Source organism: Echiichthys vipera (assembly GCF_963691815.1).
Source record: "Echiichthys vipera genome assembly, chromosome: 17".
NCBI lineage: Eukaryota > Metazoa > Chordata > Actinopteri > Perciformes > Trachinidae > Echiichthys > Echiichthys vipera.
Window position 1 is genome coordinate 5,665,766 of NC_139842.1, and position 21,971 is coordinate 5,687,736.

General features: G+C 41.8%; 1 protein-coding gene across 2 annotated transcripts; it reads left to right on the top strand.

The window, feature by feature from the left end:
* Positions 1-855: 855 nt before the first annotated feature.
* Positions 856-20,373, top strand: copz2 (COPI coat complex subunit zeta 2). Of its 2 annotated transcripts, XR_014593598.1 has the most exons (10): positions 856-916; positions 6,940-7,008; positions 8,135-8,219; positions 8,968-9,059; positions 11,801-11,856; positions 14,712-14,789; positions 15,203-15,254; positions 15,440-15,552; positions 16,805-16,843; positions 19,437-20,373. XR_014593598.1 is itself a non-coding variant. In XM_083932037.1 (9 exons), the coding sequence occupies exons 1-9, from the start codon at positions 899-901 to the stop codon at positions 19,482-19,484; spliced, it is 537 nt and encodes a 178-aa protein (XP_083788163.1). In that variant the 5' UTR covers positions 856-898; the 3' UTR covers positions 19,485-20,373. The 2 variants fall into 2 exon arrangements, 1 of the variants encoding a protein (XP_083788163.1); XM_083932037.1 differs by lacking the exon at positions 15,440-15,552.
* The last annotated feature ends 1,598 nt before the right edge of the window (positions 20,374-21,971 follow it).

The following is a 21,971-nucleotide window of genomic DNA, read 5'->3' on the forward strand; positions in this document are numbered from 1 at the left end:
TGTCGCTCAATGTAGTCTGGTTTACTGACATTAAATTAATAGGCTAATAATAATTAGCTATAGCCTGTATCAGGTCTGGCTACACAGGCAACTCCCTGACTTTGGTGTGAACTATATCATGGCTTTTGGGGGAGCTCACTTTCAGGAGGGCTTGTGCATCCTCAAGGAGAGGACTGACTGTTGTTGCAGGGAAACATTCATAGCTGCGAGCATGTGGACCCACCTGCTTTGTGTCAGCACATCTGATACATAATAATCAGTTAATGACTACATCACACTTCCAAACAGTGATCGAAACCAAACATTACAGCACAATGTGGCCACTTAAAGCAGGGCACTGTATGCTATAGTCTGATAGGTCAAATATCTAACTAAACAACCTGTAAAACACAAATATATGAGCATTAAATCACAAACATGCATGGAAAAGCACGAATACATGCGGTATGAATAATACACCAATAATAATACGCATGATACACAATGATGAAGATACAAAAACATAGAGATGCATGGCAAAAATAGAATGTTGTCAATATTTTAGGGACCAAAATGTCCTGTTTTTAGGCAAAGCTCTTTTCTTTCAAAGGGGTTCCCATCCTGGGTTTTGGTCTTTTTATGGAATTAGTTTCAAATATGAAAACTAGGCCATAAAGAAGAAGAGTTGACACATTGTGACAGGGAACTGGAAATCATAGTAGCCTCTGAAGGAGCACAAACTTTTATTGTGAAAGGCTAGAGAGCGAGATCAGAACGACTATCGGGAGCGCGCTCTGCTGAAGAGTCTGTGGTTTTATCCGGTTGGCTGCTACGAGAGCGGGAGCGCGCCCGACTGGCTCGTTGTGACAGCTCAGAGCTGTCCACGTCAACACACCGAGCGAGCACGGCGGCGGCAGCGATGGACTCCACGTCTCTGGTGAGCCTCTCCGCCGTTTCACCGGGCTCGAACCGACAGCTTTAGTTTTGGGCTCGGAGACTGTTGTGTGCTCGGCAGCTTGTCTAATTCTGCGGCGCGTTAGCGGGACATTTGTTGCGTTACGGCAGTTTCGGTGGTGGGTAACAAGGGAGAAGGAGGGGGGGTGGGGCGGCTGCAGAATGTTTATAAATCAGGAACCGGTTTGATTTATTCTTTTAATTCGCGAGTGTGACCCTGATTGCGTTGTGTTGTGTGGACGCGCAGGCCTGATCTGATCGGGATTCACAGGCAGACCCAGTCTCTCCCTCTGTGCGCGTCCAAGCAGCGTCTCCGGTCAGATTGTCTGCTGGTTACAGTGCGACAACTTATCAGGGTGTTAACTTAACTCCATTACAATAGAGCGGAGAGCCACAGCTGTTATCACTGATACAGACACACACACACACACACACACACACACACACACACACACACACACACACACACACACACACACACACACACACACACACACACACACACACACACACACACACACACACACACACACGCAGTCCAGTCAGAGCGCAACAGGACGCAACTATCAGCCAGACCTGCAGTTCCTGCAGGATAAACAGTCCTCCTGCCTATAGATCGCACAGGAGGAGAGAGTGTGTGTGTAGGTAAATTAAATTGTGTGTGTGTGTGTGTGTGCGTGTGCGCGCGCTTAAATGTTTGCTTGTGTTGAGCATATGTGCACAGATCAGTTGACGTGTAGAGCAGAGTAGGTGCCACGTCCACCGTTCTCTCTCTCTCTCTCTCTCTCTCTCTCTCTCTCTCTCTCTCTCTCTCTCTCTCTCTCTCTCTCTCTCTCTCTCCCTCTCCATTTATTCAGCCTCTCTCACTCTGCATCACTCTTTCTCAGCGCTGCAAAGTAACTATTTATTCAAGTATTTCAAATATTTCCATTTAATGTCACTTCCACTTCACTACTGAGGAAACGGTTGCACTGTAAGGTATTTGTGCTTGATTTGTGTATTTCCATTTAGCATGCATGTAACTTAAAAGGGATAGTTCAGTTATTTTGAAGAGGGGTTGTATGAGTTGGTTACTTATCCATGGTCAGTGTAGGCTCACCAGCCTGGTCACCAGAAAATGTTTGCATTTGATATATCTGCAAACCACAGAACCAGTGATATGAGACTGTTTTGCCCCCCAAGTGTCAGCATTAGGGTGAAACTCAAACTCTACTTAGGGAGGAATAAGACATAGACTTTTCTTCATCGATCCCTTCGGGATGAATCCCGCAAGGACATTGAATTTCCAGCAGCTAAGAACGGGTTACCGTGTTTCAGAAACATTAAGATTCATCGTATCTGTGGTTTGCTGAAAAGTACAATGCCGACATCTTTTTCTGTCGACTGAGTTGTGTATTACCTATAACAGATGACGGTCGGCTCCCTTCGTGTTTGGAGAAACACGCAGGACGGGCACAGAAGCTAAGCAATGGACTGCTGTGGACGAGGGCAACAGCTAGACTTATCTACCTAAAAATCTCTGTATCGGCTTTACCTTGCTTGCCAGCCCTGATTAAGTTTACATTGGGGGGAACTGAAGCAACTATCAATGCTCTCGTCAAAGCCACCAGACTCCATCGACAAAGACTGTAATGTGTAACGGTGTTTTAAAGGGTTAGGAACTAAGACAACTAACACAACTAACAAGCTAACCAATTGAGGCAGCAGTGACAGTCCTGTGTTCCCTGTTGTGTCTTGGCATAATGGAGTATTTTTCAATGTTGCATTACTACTTTTACTAAGGTCAATGATTTGAGTACTTCTTCCTTTCTTGTTGTGCTGTCTGGCTTTTGGTGTACGCTTCTTTCTCAGTTTCTCTTTCTTTTACAAATGATCCATTAGTCAAAGTCATGCATTCAAAATGGAACTTAATGTAGTACGTTAAGTTTAAGCTGTTCATAAAGAGAATTTTAAAAAAAACTGTTTTTTTTCCAGAAAATCTACAAAATACAAAAAAACCTGTTGAGTCAGGGAATGAACCACCATTAAAATAGCCTACCCTAGTAGACATTAAGGTACATAGTTGGTGTTTGTCAAAATCGAAGCAGTAGTTTCACATTTTTGGAAAATATACTTAGTTGCTTTCTTGCAGAAGGTTATGTCCTCATTCACTGTTCCTAGACTATTTTCTATCCACGGAAATGAATGCAGTGTGATTCATCACCCAGTGGACCAGTGGTTATGTGCCAGAAGTGCTTGTTTTAACCTAAAACCACAGACTTTTTTTCTAATCTTTACCAAATTGATGTGGTGCCTTGTAATGGTCACAGTACCGCGTTGTTGTTTCACAGCATTAAATAGCAGTCATGTTCAAATTGAACCAGTCACATAACAGTAGCTTTGGTGCCCAAACGTAGCCGTCACATAACGATCATGGTCATGTAAAGGTCACTGCCATCTCACAGCATTAAATATCATTCATTCATTCATCTTCAACCGCTTATCCCGGGGTCGGGGTCGCGGGGGGGCTGGAGCCGATCCCAGCTGACATCGGGCGTGAGGCGGGGTCCACCCTGGACAGGACGCCAGTCTATCACAGGGCACATAGAGACGAACAGAGACAGACAACCATTCACACCTACGGGCAATTTTAGAGTCATCAATGAACCGAACACGTGCATGTCTTTGGGTTCATATTTCATTTGAACATTTTCAGGATTCGTACTGTTTTGTGCCGTAAATCTTTTTATTTTTTTATTATTAATGCAGGACGGAGGCTTTTGTTAGAGAGCAAAGTCTCAGCTACTGTCACAAATGTCCTCTTTGGGTACCGTGTCCATAATGTAAAAAGTCAAAAAGTAAACCAAAATTGCATTTCAGACAACTGCCAAGAAGCTTTGATGTTGATTCAGGCGAACCGTCTCCAGACATCTAAATTGGTCGTCTGGTTTCGTCTGAATCCGTGACCTTCTTATAAACACACTCTCAGACAAAATGATTACGTTTAAACCAAACAGACGGTTTTTACATTTGCGGCGTTTAGCTCTTCATTCTGGTCCAGAGTGACTTACAGTGAGTCCTTTTACATTTATATGAATTCTCTGAAGTGAGACTGAGACTGCTGTTGGTTTCTATCACATTTGACCAATGATGATCAGTTCCTTATGTTAGTTTCATTTGGCAGAGAACTCATACCTCTAATCAATAGACATTCCCCTCTAATTTCTCCACTTATTCCCAATTACCTGACATTTACAACAGGCTTTAACATCACGTGTTCGCCATTAAGCTGTTGATCACAAGTAAGTCCTTTTAGTGATTAGGTGTGTTTCATCATCATTGGTGAACAGCTCCTCTCCTGAGGGCAGGGCAGGACCAGACACCACTCTAACTAGTGAGGTTTAGATCTACTAAGGTGTAACTGCTACACAACTGACTGAAACAACAGTGAAGAGATAAAGAGACGCAACGATCTGGTTACCAATCCGATACCTGGACTGAGTGTATCGGCCGATACCCGATACAGATCCGATACCACTGTTCAATGAATGAACTGTATATCTTGTCATATGAGTGAAGGCATCAGGCTTGTCATGAACATTTAGCCTTGTTAAAAAAAGGTATAAAATGAACACGGATATAAATGTACTTAATATTATTAACAAATAACGAAGTGTACATTAGCAGCAAAAAGAAATAAATAACACTTCCATGTAAAGTGCACTGCAAACAGATATTTTAAAATGTAATATAAAATATAGCAGCTGCCTGAAACCCAACAAACAATGGCTTCATTAACTTGCTGTGTTTGATATTAATAAAAAAAGAAATGACTGGATCGAAATTCAGCTAATTAGTCAATATGGGAACCGATGTCCAATCCGGGTATCGGATCGGTGCACCTCTAGATATAAACAGGTTATATGGAATATGGTCGGCCTGCCTCCTGATCCAAATGGTATTTAATAAGTGAATTGAATGTATTTGATGGGGACGAGGACATTTAGCATTCATACAAAGTATGTAAGGGTTAATGCCTGGCGAGGTGTCCTACTATATATATACTATATCAGGAACTAATGGGCGACGGGGTGGCCAGAACTTTCTTTCTGCATTCATTCCTCAAAGGGCATTACCATGGTCAATTTCCAAAGAGCATTTTGTAAGAACTTTATGTGTCAGGTACTTTAGGTCTCTTTGTTGACTACTTAAATACCCTTTAGATAAAACCGAACCCCCCACACCCCCGTTATACATCCAGATAACTATTGTTATTGTTACATTATTATATATATATCGTTACAACTATGTTTTTTCTGTGGAAAAAATATGCAAATAGCCATAAAATCTCCCTGATTAACCTAAATTTGAAAGGACATATATTTCTGGGATGTTATACTGGCTTCATACAGAAGCTCTGGTCTCTGTCATACTGTCCAATCACAGTAGGCTTCTTTTTCCGCAGTTTTCCAAGTGAAGAAAAACATCACATGCTATTTTGTGACCAGTCCTTTGGCCATGTCCAGTACCACCCTCATGCCCTGATTCTCTTCAGGTTTTTTCCCCAGCTGCATATTCCAGACATAGACAACTGTGCATCACATGCTGCCCTTATTTTGATACCACATTAGTCCGGTTTGTTTGTGTATGTATTGTCAGAAGGGCCAGCGCTCACAAATCGCAACCCGTGACGAAAGGGTAATCATTAGACCCACTGGTCCCATACATCATGTGTTGCTGCGGGTTTGCCACAAAGCGCATGTGACCAGAGAAAACATTGAAAGTCTTCAGAGACATTGGTGCCAGGAAATATTGCCCTTCCAGTGGCGGTATTCCAAAAGGTTTGCTGTTGCTTCGCCTTTTGCCTTGGTCACTCCTGCAAGAATGAGCAACCCACTCACAGTGATGTCAGCGAGGCAGATTGTTCAGAGGAGACAAAACTCCGGCTGAAGCTCTCCTCCATTTAAGGGTCCGGTATCTCCTGTCAGATGGTAGTCAACTGTAGGTTTTTGGGGGTGATCTGTGTCAGTTGCTGTTATAAAGGCTAGGTGTGTGATGACTCTGAGGTTCATATCTGAGAAATTGGGAGCCGGAAGGCAGCTGATTTTGCAGGCTGTGTGTGTGTGTGTGTGTGTGTGTGTGTGTGTGTGTGTGTGTGTGTGTGTGTGTGTGTGTGTGTGTGTGTGTGTGTGTGTGTGTGTGTGTGTGTGTGTGTGTGTGTGTGTGTGTGTGTGTGTGTGTGTGTGTGTGTGTGTGTGTGTGTGTGTGTGTGTGTGTGTGTGTGTGTGTGTGTGTGTGTGTGTGTGTGTGTGTGTGTGTGTGTGTGTGTGTGTGTGTGTGTGTGTGTGTGTGTGTGTGTGTGTGTGTGTGTGTGTGTGTGTGTGTGTGTGTGTGTGTGTGTGTGTGTTAGTCTCATGTGGGAAAGTTTGTTTTTGTTGGAGATGATATGCAGTGTCTCATCGTTTGAATCTTCTGGGCCTGACAGACTTCTGGACTCTGGACTTTCCTCAAACTGTAAAACATTTGTGTAACGCATTTTTGGAGTGTTTTAAAGTCTTCTTCTTCGTTGCCTTCCTCTATCACAAAAACTGACTTTTATACGCACATGAACTCAGTTAAGCTAATATCAAACAGCCTGAAACAAAAGGTAGTTTATCCAAATACACCTTTGTTCTCGTTGGCATCCTTCTGTAACCACGGATATGCAGGCTTGGAAAACTGGACAGTGCGTGTTGTAAGTTTCTGGTCTAAGTTCTGTGATACACTCTGACTGTGAATCTATGCTAGTCAGTGCATAACAGAACTTTGTCCCGGGTCTGAAAACTCTTCACATGGATGGATGGATGGATGGATGGATGGAGAAACTGGTTATACTGGGTGGCCCATGTGTGAGTAGGGTGTTGCTGAAAAATCAACATGCTTTGACTGTAGCTGTGGCATTAAGACCTCTCCCAGTCCTAGATGTTTCCCCGAGGTGACTCAACAAAGCTAAAATATTTAAAATGTTCTCTCTGTGTATTGTTGCAGGAACCTTCCCTCTATACAGTGAAAGCTCTTTTCATTCTTGACAATGATGGCAACAGACTTCTGTCAAAGGTAGGTTAAAGGACCATACCATTGCCTGCACATTACCACATTACCCCTGTCTCACTCTACCACTGACTATCCAAAGCATACAAAGCACAAGTTTGCATTATGGTTTCGTTCTTTTTGACAGTAAAAGTGCTGTAAATGTGTTGAACGTTGCTTCAGTTAGGTAGTCCATCTATTTGTTCTGTCAAAGTCACATTAGTTTGTAGTCCTAGAACCGCAAAGTGTTTATTATGTGAGTTCCCTAGCTGGACTCCAAGCTCTAAAAGGGTTTTATAATTCTCTTCAAAGGAATAGTTCAATATTTCGGGAAATATGCTTATTTGCTTTCTTGCCAATAGTTGGATAAGAAGATTAAAGCCGCTCTTGTGTCCCACTCTTCTAGAGTTATAAAAGAGTGAACAGTAAGAAGTGAGGCGAATATCAATATGAATTCCAAACAGTAACACTGCTGCATCTTTGATTTCTTCATGCGTATGAAGGCAATTTGACTCTAGCGTGATAGGGCCGCAGAGTTAAGGCCTCGACACGTCAAGCCCGTATGTTTCGTCCGAAATCGCACTTTTAAAAATACATTACACCTGGCCATCACGTTGAAGGTCTTTGCGCATTGAGTCAGTATTTTTTCGTGTACGATTTTTTTTTTAACCCACCATCAAAAAAATAGCGTCATGGTGAAGATCCACCAACTCGGTCAAACTAACGGAAAAACATGTCGCAACCCAAGGCGGTCCCTTTGGATCTGGGCCGTGCTTGGTTTTGGCTTGACTGTTTTCACAAATGTTCTTATTTTAAAGGTAAACTTCACACTAATGTAAGTTTCTGAAAACATTTTAAGTGAGAAATATGCAATACCGCAACATAATCCTGGTTCATATTAGATCAGCGCTGTTTCCAAACTGTATCAACGGGCAGCTCTCTCCATAGATAATGAATTGGATCCGTCCATTTCATATAGGTCAACGGAGTTGGTGGATCTTCACCTTGAGCTGTGCTCACTCTCCGTCTCCATATTTACAGTGATGCTCCGCCTCTCTGTCGCTGTGTTCCTTCAAACACCATCACTTCTTACAGAATGAAACCCTGAACCCATGCAGTGTTCAGTCATTGTTCCTGTATGTGTCTGTTTCAGTACTATGACCCTGAGCTTTACCCCTCCATGAAGGAACAGAAGAACTTTGAGAGGAACGTTTTCAACAAGACACACAAAGCAGACAGTAAGTCCCTCCCTGTGTATTGTACTAAACACTCACACACATCTCCAGTGTCACCTGTTACACATTCTTGATACTTGCCTGAAGTGGTTTTTGTATTAGCCTGGTCAAACTGAGCTACAGTAGTATATCTTCTGACTTTCTATCAACATTTAAACCAATGAGACATTTATGTGGCTGTTCAGAGAGATATAATGGACACTTCTCTGCAGAATAAGTTTAATTTTCAGGGGAAGATACCTGAGTTTCTGCCTCTGGCGTCCTTATCACCCGCCCAGTATATTCCTCCTTTTGTTTGAAACTCCTCCTACATTCCTCCTCTTCTTTCTTCTCTTTTTTCTCCCATGTCATGCTATATCCCCTCTCCTTAATCGTGCCTCATCCTCCCTTTTGTCCTTTTGCATCCCTTCACTCCCCGTTTCTCTCTTCCTTCGCTCCCTCCTTCGATTTCTACTCATTTTCTATTTCTTCTTCTTCCCCCGTCTCCTTCCTCCCTCTCTCTGTATCTTTCTCTTCTCTCCTATCATGTCACATTTCTTCATCCCTTCTCTATTGCCTCCTCATCTCCTCTCGTCCTCCTTTTCTACTTCCCAATTCCCTGAACCAAAGAAGCCCACTATCAATCTTTGTATTTTTTAATTGGCTGTTGTTCTATTAAATATCTTTATCTTGAAAGTGAAATCAAATTAAAAAAAAGAGAGTTACGCCTGTCCCTGTTCTCCTGAACCCTCTCTCCTTCTGCTCCCTGCAGATGAGATAGCCTTCCTGGAGGGGATGACCGTCGTCTATAAGAGCAGTATAGATCTCTTCTTCTATGTTGTGGGAAGTCCTCAGGAGAATGAGGTATGTTGAATTTAGCTTTTTCTGCCAAAACTATTTTTGTACATCTGCATAATTTTTTATTGTTATTTTACTGCATATTTTTTTCTTGTTTGGGACTATTCACATCCACCGGTTTCAAAAATAATAATAAAAAGTCGATCATAAACAGCCTTATCCTTTAATCTGAAAATAAGTCTGCGTAATTTTTCTAAATGCATCTGTCATTTGCCTGAATTTAAACAATATACTTACAGATTAAAGGTGCGCTTCAAATTCCCCAAAATCGTGAAATGAGCATGAAATCCTTCCCCCACTTTAAGAATTACGGCCCCTTTAGGGTTCAAATGAAGGGATATCTACATCATCATGTTGTTATGTCCAAAAGAATTTGTGCATCCATGATCCATGCAGAAAAACCTATTTCCCTTCAATATACTGAATTCCTTTAAATCATTCATTCATTTGTAGATAAGTGGCAAACGTATTAAATACCAGAATACTGAATAAGAATCCCTTAGAATAACATCATTAACCCCTGACGTCAACTGCAGTAAAGTTCCAGACTTAATAACAACCTAAATTGATAGTTAAGGAATATGTCAAATGAATGTATGAATTAAGGGGAAAGTCAGTCTAAGTAATTAGATTAGTTAGTTCTTTTGAAATGAAGGTGTTTGGTGTTACCTTTAAAATATCATGGATAAATGACTGTCCCCTTTACTACAGCACACTGCTTGATTTAGATGGAAGTGCTATGAAGGATGTCTGGAAAGGCCAAACTCATAAACTTCAATGACCCACAGGTGGCATTTATAAACTCATAGGCATCAAAAGGCTCCCTGTGGATCTTGAAGGTGAAGTCATTATTGGAACATTTTCATCCGCTCGGGCACACTGTAATCTACCCGCTCACATACACTGTACTCTACCCATTCAGGTACACTGTACTCTACCCGCTCACGTACACTGTACTCTACCCATTCAGGTACACTGTACTCTACCCGCTCACATACACTGTACTCTACCCATTCAGGTACACTGTACTCTACCCGCTCACATACACTGTACTCTACCCATTCAGGTACACTGTACTCTACCCGCTCACATACACTGTACTCTACCCATTCAGGTACACTGTACTCTACCCGCTCACATACACTGTACTCTACCCATTCAGGTACACTGTAATCTACCCGCTCAGATACACTGTACTCTACCCATTCAGGTACACTGTACTCTACCTGCTCAGGCACACTGTACTCTACCCGCTCAGGCACACTGTACTCTACCCACTCAGGTACACTGTACGCTACCCGCTCAGGTACACTGTACTCTACCCGCTCAGGTACACTGTACTCTACCCATTCAGGTAGACTGTACTCTACCCGCTCAGGTACACTGTACTCTACCCGCTCAGGTACACTGTACTCTACCCGCTCACGTACGCTTTACTCTACCCGCTCACGTACACTGTACTCTACCCACTCACATACACTGTACTCTACCCATTCAGGTACACTGTACTCTACCCGCTCACATACACTGTACTCTACCCACTCACATACACTGTACTCTACCCACTCAGGTACACTGTACTCTACCCGCTCACATACACTGTACTCTACCCACTCAGGTACACTGTACTCTACCCGCTCAGGTACACTGTACTCTACCCGCTCAGGTACTCTGTACTCTACCCACTCACGTACACTGTACTCTACCCACTCAGGTACACTGCACTCTACCCACTCAGGTACACTGTACTCTACCCACTCACGTACACTGTACTCTACCCACTCAGGTACACTGCACTCTACCCACTCAGGTACACTGTACTCTACCCACTCAGGTACACTGCACTCTACCCACTCAGGTACACTGCACTCTACCCACTCAGGTACACTGTACTCTACCCACTCAGGTACACTGCACTCTACCCGCTCAGGTACACTGTACTCTACCCACTCAGGTACACTGTACTCTACCCGCTCACATACACTGTACTCTACGCGCTCACATACACTGTACTCTACCCGCTCAGGTACACTGTACTCTACCCGCTCACGTACACTGTACTCTACCCACTCAGGTACACTGCACTCTACCCACTCAGGTACACTGTACTCTACCCACTCAGGTACACTGTACTCTACCCACTCAGGTACACTGTACTCTACCCGCTCACATACACTGTACTCTACCCGCTCACATACACTGTACTCTACCCGCTCACGTACACTGTACTCTACCCGCTCACGTACACTGTACTCTACCCGCTCACGTACACTGTACTCTACCCGCTCACATACACTGTACTCTACCCGCTCAGGTACACTGTACTCTGCCCGCTCACGTACACTGTACTCTACCCGCTCACGTACACTGTACTCTACTCACTCAGCAGCAAAAAGCAGACGGACACATAGAGACCAGCTGGTAAACATAGTGGAGCATTTAGCAGCTAAAGACCAATAATATTCGTAGGAGTTGAGAGCAAAACGGAGCTAAGTGTGCTAGTATGTTAGCCGTTATAAATATGTCAGGGCTGTATTTTCACTCTGTTCCACTGCCCCTCAAATTACTCATAACTCCAAATGAATACTAATGTTGCTCTGTGTGCTTTATGTAAACAGGCAGCAGTTTGCTAACATGCAGATCAAATGATGTGTGTCATTCTTCAGTTGTTCTTGAATTCTGTCCCAGAGTAGCCACCAAAGCATATTACTGTAACTCACCTTCTATTTGTCTTTTTCTCTCTCCAGCTGATGCTGATGTCGGTACTGAACTGTCTGTTTGAGGCCCTCAGTCAGATCCTCAGGTTTGTTTCCCCATTGAGTCTTAAAAACACTTACACGACTGAACGCATTTATGGTATTTTCCATCTTAAAAAATAAAAAGAGGAAAACCCTAACACAGAAATCCACAGTCTTGTTCTCTAGAAAGTTTATAAAAATGCTTGTTGATGTCTGGCAACTTCAGTGACACTTTACACAGACCTTTCTACGTGCACATGTGCTTTCGTGATATCAGAACCTTCTCATGCGCATAGATAGTCTCGGCATCACCAGTGCCATCGCTCCACCAGAGCCTCGGGGGGAGATAATGAGTCTCCAGGTTGAATATAAAATAAATCATCGTGTACTTTTGAACTGAAAGGGAATCGTGATTTAATTAGAAAAACAATGTTTGACAGACAAAGCAGCTGGATGATGACTCAGTGACACTCTGAGTCTCCATTTTTAGATATTCATTGAAAAAAGCACCACAATTAGTTTGCAATGCCATCTGTGTGTGATTCAGCTTCAGTTAGTGTGTGTTTGATCCCCCATTGTTGACTGCATCATGATCAGCCCAAAAGTGGCTGATGTGGTTGCTATGGGAACTGATGCAGCAGTAATGCAGAGTGTGAGCGACAGAGACACGGAGAGATTATATTATTATACAGTATGAAAGATTATTCTAAGTTGCACAGTGCAATATGTAAATGTGAAGATCACAGCATTAGAGTATGAAATAGTAAGTTCAGGCCTGTTCATAATGTTCCACCATTACCACACGGTCCTTCTCCATACTGTGTCCTGTTAAATTAGACTGGATGGATAGATGGATGGGCTGTGATATTAAAGAAACCGTTTCACTCTTTCTGAGCGTGAGATGAGAAGATTGATACCACCCTCATGATTTTGTGTCAAAGATTTTAATCTAGTTAATTGTCTGTTAAATCACTATCTATCAAAGAGTGAGCTAGATTGATGGGGATTCTTTATACGACCAACTAATGAAAACACTTACTTTCAACACTACTTTCTGCTTTCATTGAAATCTGGAACTTCCAACTTCTAAGTCAGGCTTGTGGTAAGGGCAGAAGTGTAATAGGAACATGTGTGTGTGTGTATGGATTTAAGAGGGTGACATATAGGGGACAGACTGGAAGTAGAGAGGTGAATGTGTTTCATTGAAGTTTACAAAAGAACAAAAACAAAAATCCACACACATAGTGACTGTAAACGTGACCACATGGAGGGCCAGAGAGGCCGCTTTTGTAACAACAGTAGTGGGTCAGCAAATAAACACTTTGTACATAACATAAATAGAATCAAATATATACATAGTGTATATATACAGTGCACAGTGTGCTATAAACAATAAACAATAATAATATATACAACAAAATATGGAAAATATACTATAACAATAATAATATGTACATAAAAATAGTAGAGAGAGCAGAGTTCTCTGTCAGGCAGAGGTGAGAGAGTTATTATATACAGTGATGGATTGTGGCAGGAAAGATTTCATGTATCTGTTGCTACGACAGCGAAGCTGAAGCAGCCTTTTGGAGAAGGTGCTCCGCTGTCTGACCAGTGTGAGTTGGAAAGGGTGGAGATATAGGACAGACTGGAAGTAGAGAGGTGAATGTGTTTCAATCAAGTTTACAGAAGAACCAAAACAAAAATCAACACACATAGTGACTGTAAACGTGACCACATGGAGGGCCAGAGAGGCCGCTAGAAACAAGGTATATCAAATCTCACGGATTATGACTTTAAGTATAAGTAGCTTATTGCTGCTGCTCATGATCATAGTGCTTACTACTCTGTGTTGTGGCCACAGCGAGCCTGGTTCGAGTCTCGTCGACGTCATGGCAGATTAGCTGTATTTGTTGCGTTTTCCTTGTGTAAACTTTATACAAACCTTAAGTGCAATACACTTGTATTATATCACCATTGTGTTGGAAAAGCATTACAGTTGAATTGATTTTTATGATATTCATTATTGTTATTCTAGCGTGCCTCTTTAATATTTCAGCATCCAATATTTAGTATACTTTTCAAAAGCACACTGTATTACAGCTTAAACTGAAACTATATCAAAGTGCACTTCCTGTTGTGTATTTATATAAACTCCCAATGAAGTCAAATTAAAGTACATTTTAATTAAGCATACGATAGTATATTACAAAGAACATTATACGTATTTGCAGTTTAGTATACTTTGAAGTACACTTGTATACAATTAAACATACATTTACATTAAAGTACACTTTCATATGTAAACTGAAATATCACATTACGTATTGCAGAATTAGTTGCTTTTAGTACATTGAAGTTGAGGTTAATGACTGGTATTTTATCAAAGTACCCTTTGTAGAAGTATATGTGAAATATACTTTAAAGATTAAATTTATATATATATATTATTAGATTAAGTCATAGACAAGATGCCATGAGGGACAAATACATCACACCATGTGGATTACAAATACAGACAATGGACATAACGTACAGATAACAACAGATAACAGAGTATTAAAGATAAAATATTGTACTTTTTGATCTGGGGAAGAACATGCAGGAGCTCCAGGGAAGCTCAGGGTTCCTTTACACGTGTTGTCATGAGGTTGCCAGGCACACGTACGTGCATAGATAAACTATCGTCCTTCCAAAAGTAGTTCCACCAAATCCCAGTAAAACCGCAAATTCTCCTTTTTTCATTCGTCAAAAACAAACCGGAGTTTTTGCAAAGCTCACATCAACATCCGTCATCTCTTCTCCTCTCTATGAATAACTACATCTCTCAAATGTCAAACTGCCACTTTAAATGAATGACATGGTGATTTAAGGAGATGCTGAGTATGATTTTACAGGATTGTTGCTGTCTTTTTTTCTGCAGGAAAAATGTCGAGCGGAGGTGTTTACTGGACAACATGGAAGGAGTGTTCCTGGTCGTGGACGAAATCATCGATGGAGGGTAAGAGAGAAATAATGTCTGAAACACGTTCATTTACAGGTGAACAGCATTCATAGTGAGTAGGTGATAATCAGCGAGTAACATATTTGACATCTCTTTTAAATGACCCCGCTGTGAATAACAAACTCTTTAATGACCATGTACAAGAATGAAGGCCTAATTACAAAGGTGTATAACTCATAAATTAGGCCAATCAATAAAATCAATTACAGCTAATTAGCAACTACTTATTGGGAAATAGAATATGATTAATGTTAAAGTCCCCATATGAACTAGCTTACAACTATTCTGTTATTCATTTAAAAAAATATATAATGTTTAGTCTATTTAATGTTAGAAATAATCCCAGAAATCGTCCCTGCCTTGCTTGTGATGTACTGTCCTAATTGCTTTTTTTTTTATCCTGTTGCCAGGGTGATTCTGGAGAGTGACCCCCAGCAGGTCCTACAGAAGGTCAACTACAAGGTAAGATAACTGTCAATCATACCAATTAGTATTTTGATTTGAATCATTGGAAACAGATGTGATATAATGTACAGCAGCTGTTTGGCCTGTTAGAATGACAGCAGACTGTAGCCTCCACAGCTTCTTACCTGCTTTACCTTTCCTTCTCTCCTTCTCCCCGTCCCTCTTCTTCTGATTGGTGTCAGCTAATGTCAGAGCCAGCCTATGGCTTCGTCCTGTTTGATTACATCACCGGTAACGTAGAGGGACAAACAGACAAGAGCCAGCTGCTGTAGACAGACAGACAGGCAGACAGAGGGTGAGAGAGAGAGAGAGAGAGAGATGAAGAGAAAGGCAGTGAAGAATGAATGCATGAGAGTGAGATAGAGACAGTGAAAGGATGAAGGAGGGATGGGCCGCCATAGATAAGGTAAATGCATGGTGATAGAGCATGCTGACTAACAGAGAGGCTTAAAGAATGAAGAGCCGTCCATACCGAGAACCATGACTATAAATGTATTGTTCTATAATGATGTCAGTGGCCGACAATATTGTCCGGATCACTTTCTGTCAGTGATGTGTCTGTGTTTTTGTTCCGGTGCTCGGCACAGATTTGACACCTCCCTGCCGGTAGACAGTATTTTTTTTAGGTTCGTAAAATGTACCCAGTCAGAAGCTCGGAGTAGAGCCGCTGCTCCTTTGTTATGAAAGGGGCCAGTTGAGACTAGGATGTCTCCTGGGTGCCTCCTGTTCGAGGTTTTCCCGGCACGTTCAACTGGTAAGAGACCTGGGGTAGACCCAGAATAAGATGGAGAGATCATGTATCTCATCTGGCCTGGGAATGCCTGCACTGTCTACTGTATTAGTGTATTCTGTATTATCTATCAGCTGAAGTGTGCCACTGTTTACAGAATGTTAAGTGTGAATGCTCACACGTTCATCATTGTTATAGTCATCATTATAGTTATCGTTCTTGGTGTGGACGGCCTTTAACTGGCATTTTTCTACATTTTAAAACTTTAACCTGTTGGAGGTGCCACATGTAATGTCAAGGGATGACCGTGTCATTTTACTGTGTCCTCTGGGGACTGGGACTGTCCGCAAAATGTCATGGCAATTGATCCTACACTTGTCCTGGTATTTCATTCTGGACTGAAATGGTCACAGACAGACTAAGACCCTAGAGCCGCTACATAACACGACTATAAGCTCTAACATCAGTTGTGATTGCCTGAACTGTTACTGAACTGTACTACTTAATGGTGCTTCTTCACAACCAATGGTGTTGGTTTGCAGTGCTCTGCTTTGTGTGTGTGTGTGTGTGTGTGTGTGTGTGTGTGTGTGTGTGTGTGTGTGTGTGTGTGTGTGTGTGTGTGTGTGTGTGTGTGTGTGTGTGTGTGTGTGTGTGTGTGTGTGTGTGTGTGTGTGTGTGTGTGTGTGTGTGTGTGTGTGTGTGTGTGTGTGTGTGTGTGTGTGTGTGTGTGTGTGTGTGTGTGTGTGTGTGTGTGTGTGTGTGTGTGTGTGTGTGTGTCCCCTACATTGTCACACAATGATGTCATTTTGTTTTACAGGCGGAAGAAAACTCATTATCTGAGCAAAGCGTGGCCCAGGTAACACACACATACAAACAGGCACACAGACTCATACGTGACACTCATTGTGTGCACACATGCAATTCACATGCACACAGACCCCATTTACACCTGCCATTAAAATGTGTTTTTGGTGCTGGGATTGCAGCCAGATAGTGTTTGACCATGTGAGAACAGAAGCAAATGCACCAATAACGCTTTCGTTTTTGCTCGTAAGAGGGTTAAGAGACAAAAGCATGAATAGAACAAATGATAAACCTCACATTTAACACAATCATTAACCTACAGATCCATGCAGATATAGTAAGACATACGCATAAATACTCAGCCACTCTGACACACACACACACACACACACACACTCACACGGCTTCATACACAGCTTCATACACTGCACGTTTACCTACTTTCTGTTATTAACATGTAAATCTTCCAGCTGCTTCTCTCTGATACCATTAGCCTATAGCTAGCTGTTCCCTGACACAGTGAGTGTTAGCAGTTTGACATCTGTCTGCAGATTCAACAGGCTGGCTGCATGCTCATGCTTCAGCTAATCACTCGTGTTAAAATGGATAGTTCATATTTTTAAGTGGGATCGAACAGCTCCGTGAGTGAGGAGCAAAAGACCCTCTCGCATGCGCTGCTTCCATGAGGCTCTTCTCAGCAGACCAGTAGTTTGTTAGTTCGTTTCTAAACTTTCTAAACTCCGTTTTTGTCAATGGAGTCTGGTGGTTTTGACGAGAGCAAAGATGAGCTTACCCCTGTCATCAGCACTACATTGTTTAGCATCCGTGCCGGTACTCCAAACTGAGGGCGTGCCAACCCCCCTCTACTGTAGGTAATACACTGACCGTGAAGTATCTCATACAAACCCACTTCAAAATATCCAAACTGTCCCTTTAAGGTAGCAGCTAGCTTGGCTTTGGCTCCTGGGCAGCGGACAGCACTAATACGCTCAACTGTAAATGCATAAATGGATTAACATCCTCTGAAGTACTGCACCTCTCTAAATACTGGACAGATGTAAAACTGATCGGAAAGATTTATTTTGAGTGTCTCTCTAACATTCTTTCATCTTTAGCTGCTTTGTGTGTGTGTGTGTGTGTGTGTGTGTGTGTGTGTGTGTGTGTGTGTGTGTGTGTGTGTGTGTGTGTGTGTGTGTGTGTGTGTGTGTGTGTGTGTGTGTGTGTGTGTGTGTGTGTGTGTGTGTGTGTGTGTGTGTGTGTGTGTGTGTGTGTGTGTGTGTGTGTGTGTGTGTGTGTGTGTGTGTGTGTGTGTGTGTGTGTGTGTGTGTGTGTGTGTGTGTGTGTGTGTGTGCGTCTGCCTGCGCGTGTACGCTCATGCTCTAAGCTTTTCTCTATCTGTTGCTTTTACCCTGACAGCACATAACACAGAAACTGGCTCTGACCACTAACGTAAGTCTTTACTAACTTCACACACACACACACACACCCACGCAGACACACACTGCACATCTTATTCTGCTGTAGCACTGCATACACACCACACACTGTCATCATACTCAGGATGTTATACTAGGGTTTTTAAAGCTCAGGGGACTTCCATATCTATCTGTAGGTTCACACGTAGGGGCTCATGTGATTTCCCAGGATCCCACACTGCAGTGGACGTTATCTGTGCTCCATGCGCCCCCTGCTGTTAGAATGAGGAACTATCGCCTCAGTGTCAAGTGGACGTGAAACCTAGTGTTGATCATGAAAATACCAAGAGGGAGTAAAAGAAATGGCACAAAAATGAAACAATTGGAGAGGGTCGTCCTCAGATTTTATATTTCAGTGACCTTTTTTGCTTCGGGTCTGGATCCATTTACAGAGTTACACAAGAGACGGGCTGAAGGACACGAGGACTGTTCAGTGTAGATGTCCTATCAGAACACACTGGTGTGACATTTAAAAAGAAACTTTATTTAATCCTGATGTGGGGAACTTTATTCATTCTTCTTCACTCCCTTAGACGGATTTGATGCTGTTTGACATGTAATACATTCATTTAAACCCTCGTCCTATCAACGTATTTAGCATACAAGGACGACTGATAGGGGTCCCCGAGGCCCCCGAGCAGAGGAACCATCGTAGCAAAATGTTCACTTGTTTTTTCTTAAATTCAGTCATCTGAAAAAATATATTATATAATATATTATTTTAGGAAAGGTTCAGGTTAATTTGTGTATTTTGTGAAAGGATGATGTATAGTTATCTTTAATACAAAGCACAGTTTTTAGTTTTTAGTTCTCAGTCTGACATCTACTGGGTGAACACTGGTGCTGCAACGGAGCTCTAAGAGACACGCGGCAGCACGGAGTCAGAACTTTTAGCATAGGAAGGATTATCACGGAGGAAAGCAAGCAAGCAAATACACATTTCATTCAGTTTTTTGCCAAAGCTGAGCATGAAAGATTTGTATTATGGCCTCATAATAAGATAAGATAAGATGTTCCTTTATTAGTCCCATAAAGGTGAAGTTTCCTTATGCTCGAACCTACATCATTATTATATAATATCTCACATTTAGTGATGTGTTTAGTGTTTTTTTGACTTCTTGATTTGACTTTTTGCTGCATTATATTAATCATTATTTGTATGATTTCCAGGTTCTGCAGTCGGCCAAGGAGCAGATCAAATGGTCCATACTGAAATGACCCGGACCAGACGCATCACAGAAAGCTCTGGGGACCATTGTTTAGTCCCAAAGCTATTTTTTTTTTATAGTAACAGATTAAAGGGAACATCGTTACAGGCCAGCTGGTCAATAGGCTGCTTTATATAGCAATTAACCCGTCTGTAAAAGGACTCTGTGTGTTACATGTATTAATTTATTTTGTCTGAGAGTGGAGTGAGTTAACTCGTGTCGATTTGTTCTTTAGCAGGTCAAATGACACCAGTGGAAGGACAAAAGTACCAGACTAACACGCGATCGGTGATGTGTTGCTTTAACGTTGGTGGAGCAGGATCCTCTACTCGTATTGACTCAAACCAGAATTTGAATGTAGGATTTATTTTAGCTATTGAAAATGACACTGTTTCACATGAAGATCGTATCCCCCAAGATGCTAATACATTTTCTCTTTTAGGCAGTTCATATTCATATCAATCTAAGGGTAATCTGGAAAATAAGAATAGACATAGAAGAAGAAAACACTGATGCAGCAAATACCTGCAACCAAATCAGTCATGCAACACTCGCAGTTCAATGAAGTTTGGTACGTGTGTTTTGTGAAGCTTGTTTAAAGGGATGTACTGAGGCCTTATGACACTAAACATGTGTGGAGTAATGATGTTCCTGTTGCACTGTCAGTAAAACCCTTATTTCTCTCCTGAGGGCAAATTAGTATATGTGCATAGAATTGATCTCAAGAGTCAAAGGGATGATTTTGTGGACAAAGTTATAAAGAATAATGTTTATTTTCTGAGAGTTTAAAAGATATTCAATATTTTCTTAGTTGAAAAGAAGACGAGAAAAAAAGCCAAAGACATTTTTTTTTGTTATATTTGTCTGATGTATTGTGATAATAAAACATATGTCCTGGATTCAGAGCATCTCTGATTTAAATCGGCGCTATTTATTTACTTTGTTTATTCTTTTTTTTTTATAATAATGTAATGTAATAATGTCAGAAGTAACCAATTATCCCCCTGTGCGCCTCTTATCCAATCAGGATTCAGATGTGCGACTCTGATGAATATTAATGAGACAAGGCTCAGTCCGGGCGCGGCCGGGGATGCTATTGGTCGAAACCAAGTGACGTCAGGAGACACGTGTCTGTACTCCCTCAGCCAATAGTTCGTTCTGGTTTAATTCCGGAGTAATGTGATTGGTTGGCGGCCTCCCCCCACCACCACACACCCACACACTCACACACACCACCACCACCACCACAGCTCTTTCTTGAAGGGCCCGAAATGCATGAGACCAGATTCAAAATAAAGATTATTAACTTTGAATAAAAAGTGGAACCAGGGGACATCAGATAAAACATTTGCCACAGGCTGGATCAAAATACATTACTATTACTATTATTTTTTAAATGCACTTTTATCTGTTTTAAATTGAAGGTTTTTGTTATTTTATGGACATTCATGAGAGATTTGCTTATATAAGTGGTCATTTCCTTCACTTATTTAGTCTATTTCTCTTATTTACCGGCATTAATTTATCAACTTGCACTTCCCTTCTGTTGATGTAGGGGCTCAGTGCTGCTTGATTATGTGCTTTCATGTTCCTCATTAGTTTACACACAGGATGGGTTTACATGGGTTTCTGAAACTTTCATTTTTTACTATGTACATCCTTCAATCTGGAAATCCATAATATTATCAAAAGACATATATAAATTCTTTTGACCGTTTCAGTGATAAAACAGCCTTTGACAAGTCAGCAGATCAACATAGCCAATTGTTGATGAAATCCAGATGCATCTTGGGAATGCTACAGTGTGTTTTTTACAGTCTTTGGTTCATACGTGATGCATGCGTTCAGGTCTGATATGTAGCAGACGTGTAACGTTGGCTCTTCAGGCAGGTACAGTGTTTGATTCCCCATGCAGTTCAGATGTGGAAAGTCTTAACCAACGACAATTCATCTTACCACATAGAGGTCTATTAGCCACTTTTGAAGGCCCACGCATCACAGCCCGGCTAGCTCAGTCGGTAGAGCATGAGACTCTTAATCTCAGGGTCGTGGGTTCGAGCCCCACGTTGGGCGCTTCGTTTTTGGTTGATTCGGACAGAGTTACCAGGTTCATTAGAAACACACACTCTCACACACATTCATGACAATACCAGCACAGAGCAACTTCACAATGAACCTAGTGAACACAATAACTGCAGGAATTACACCCTCATACAAACTCAATAGGCTTCTTCTCTGACAGATCCGGTCCAAAGCTCCCCCGTGCCTTAGCTAAGCAAGTGCTATGTTTTTATGACATATTCACAGTCTTTATTATTGCTTATTTATCTCTAACTTCTGATGGCAGCAACATAATCAACAGTAACTCTAAATTTACCAAAGTTATCCCTTCTTCCTCTGTTTCTTTCCTCCATCCTCTCTTTCTTTGTGTCTTACTTTCCACCACTAAGACGCATTATTGGTTCGGCCCTTGCAAACAAGCTTAGTAATAGAGTTT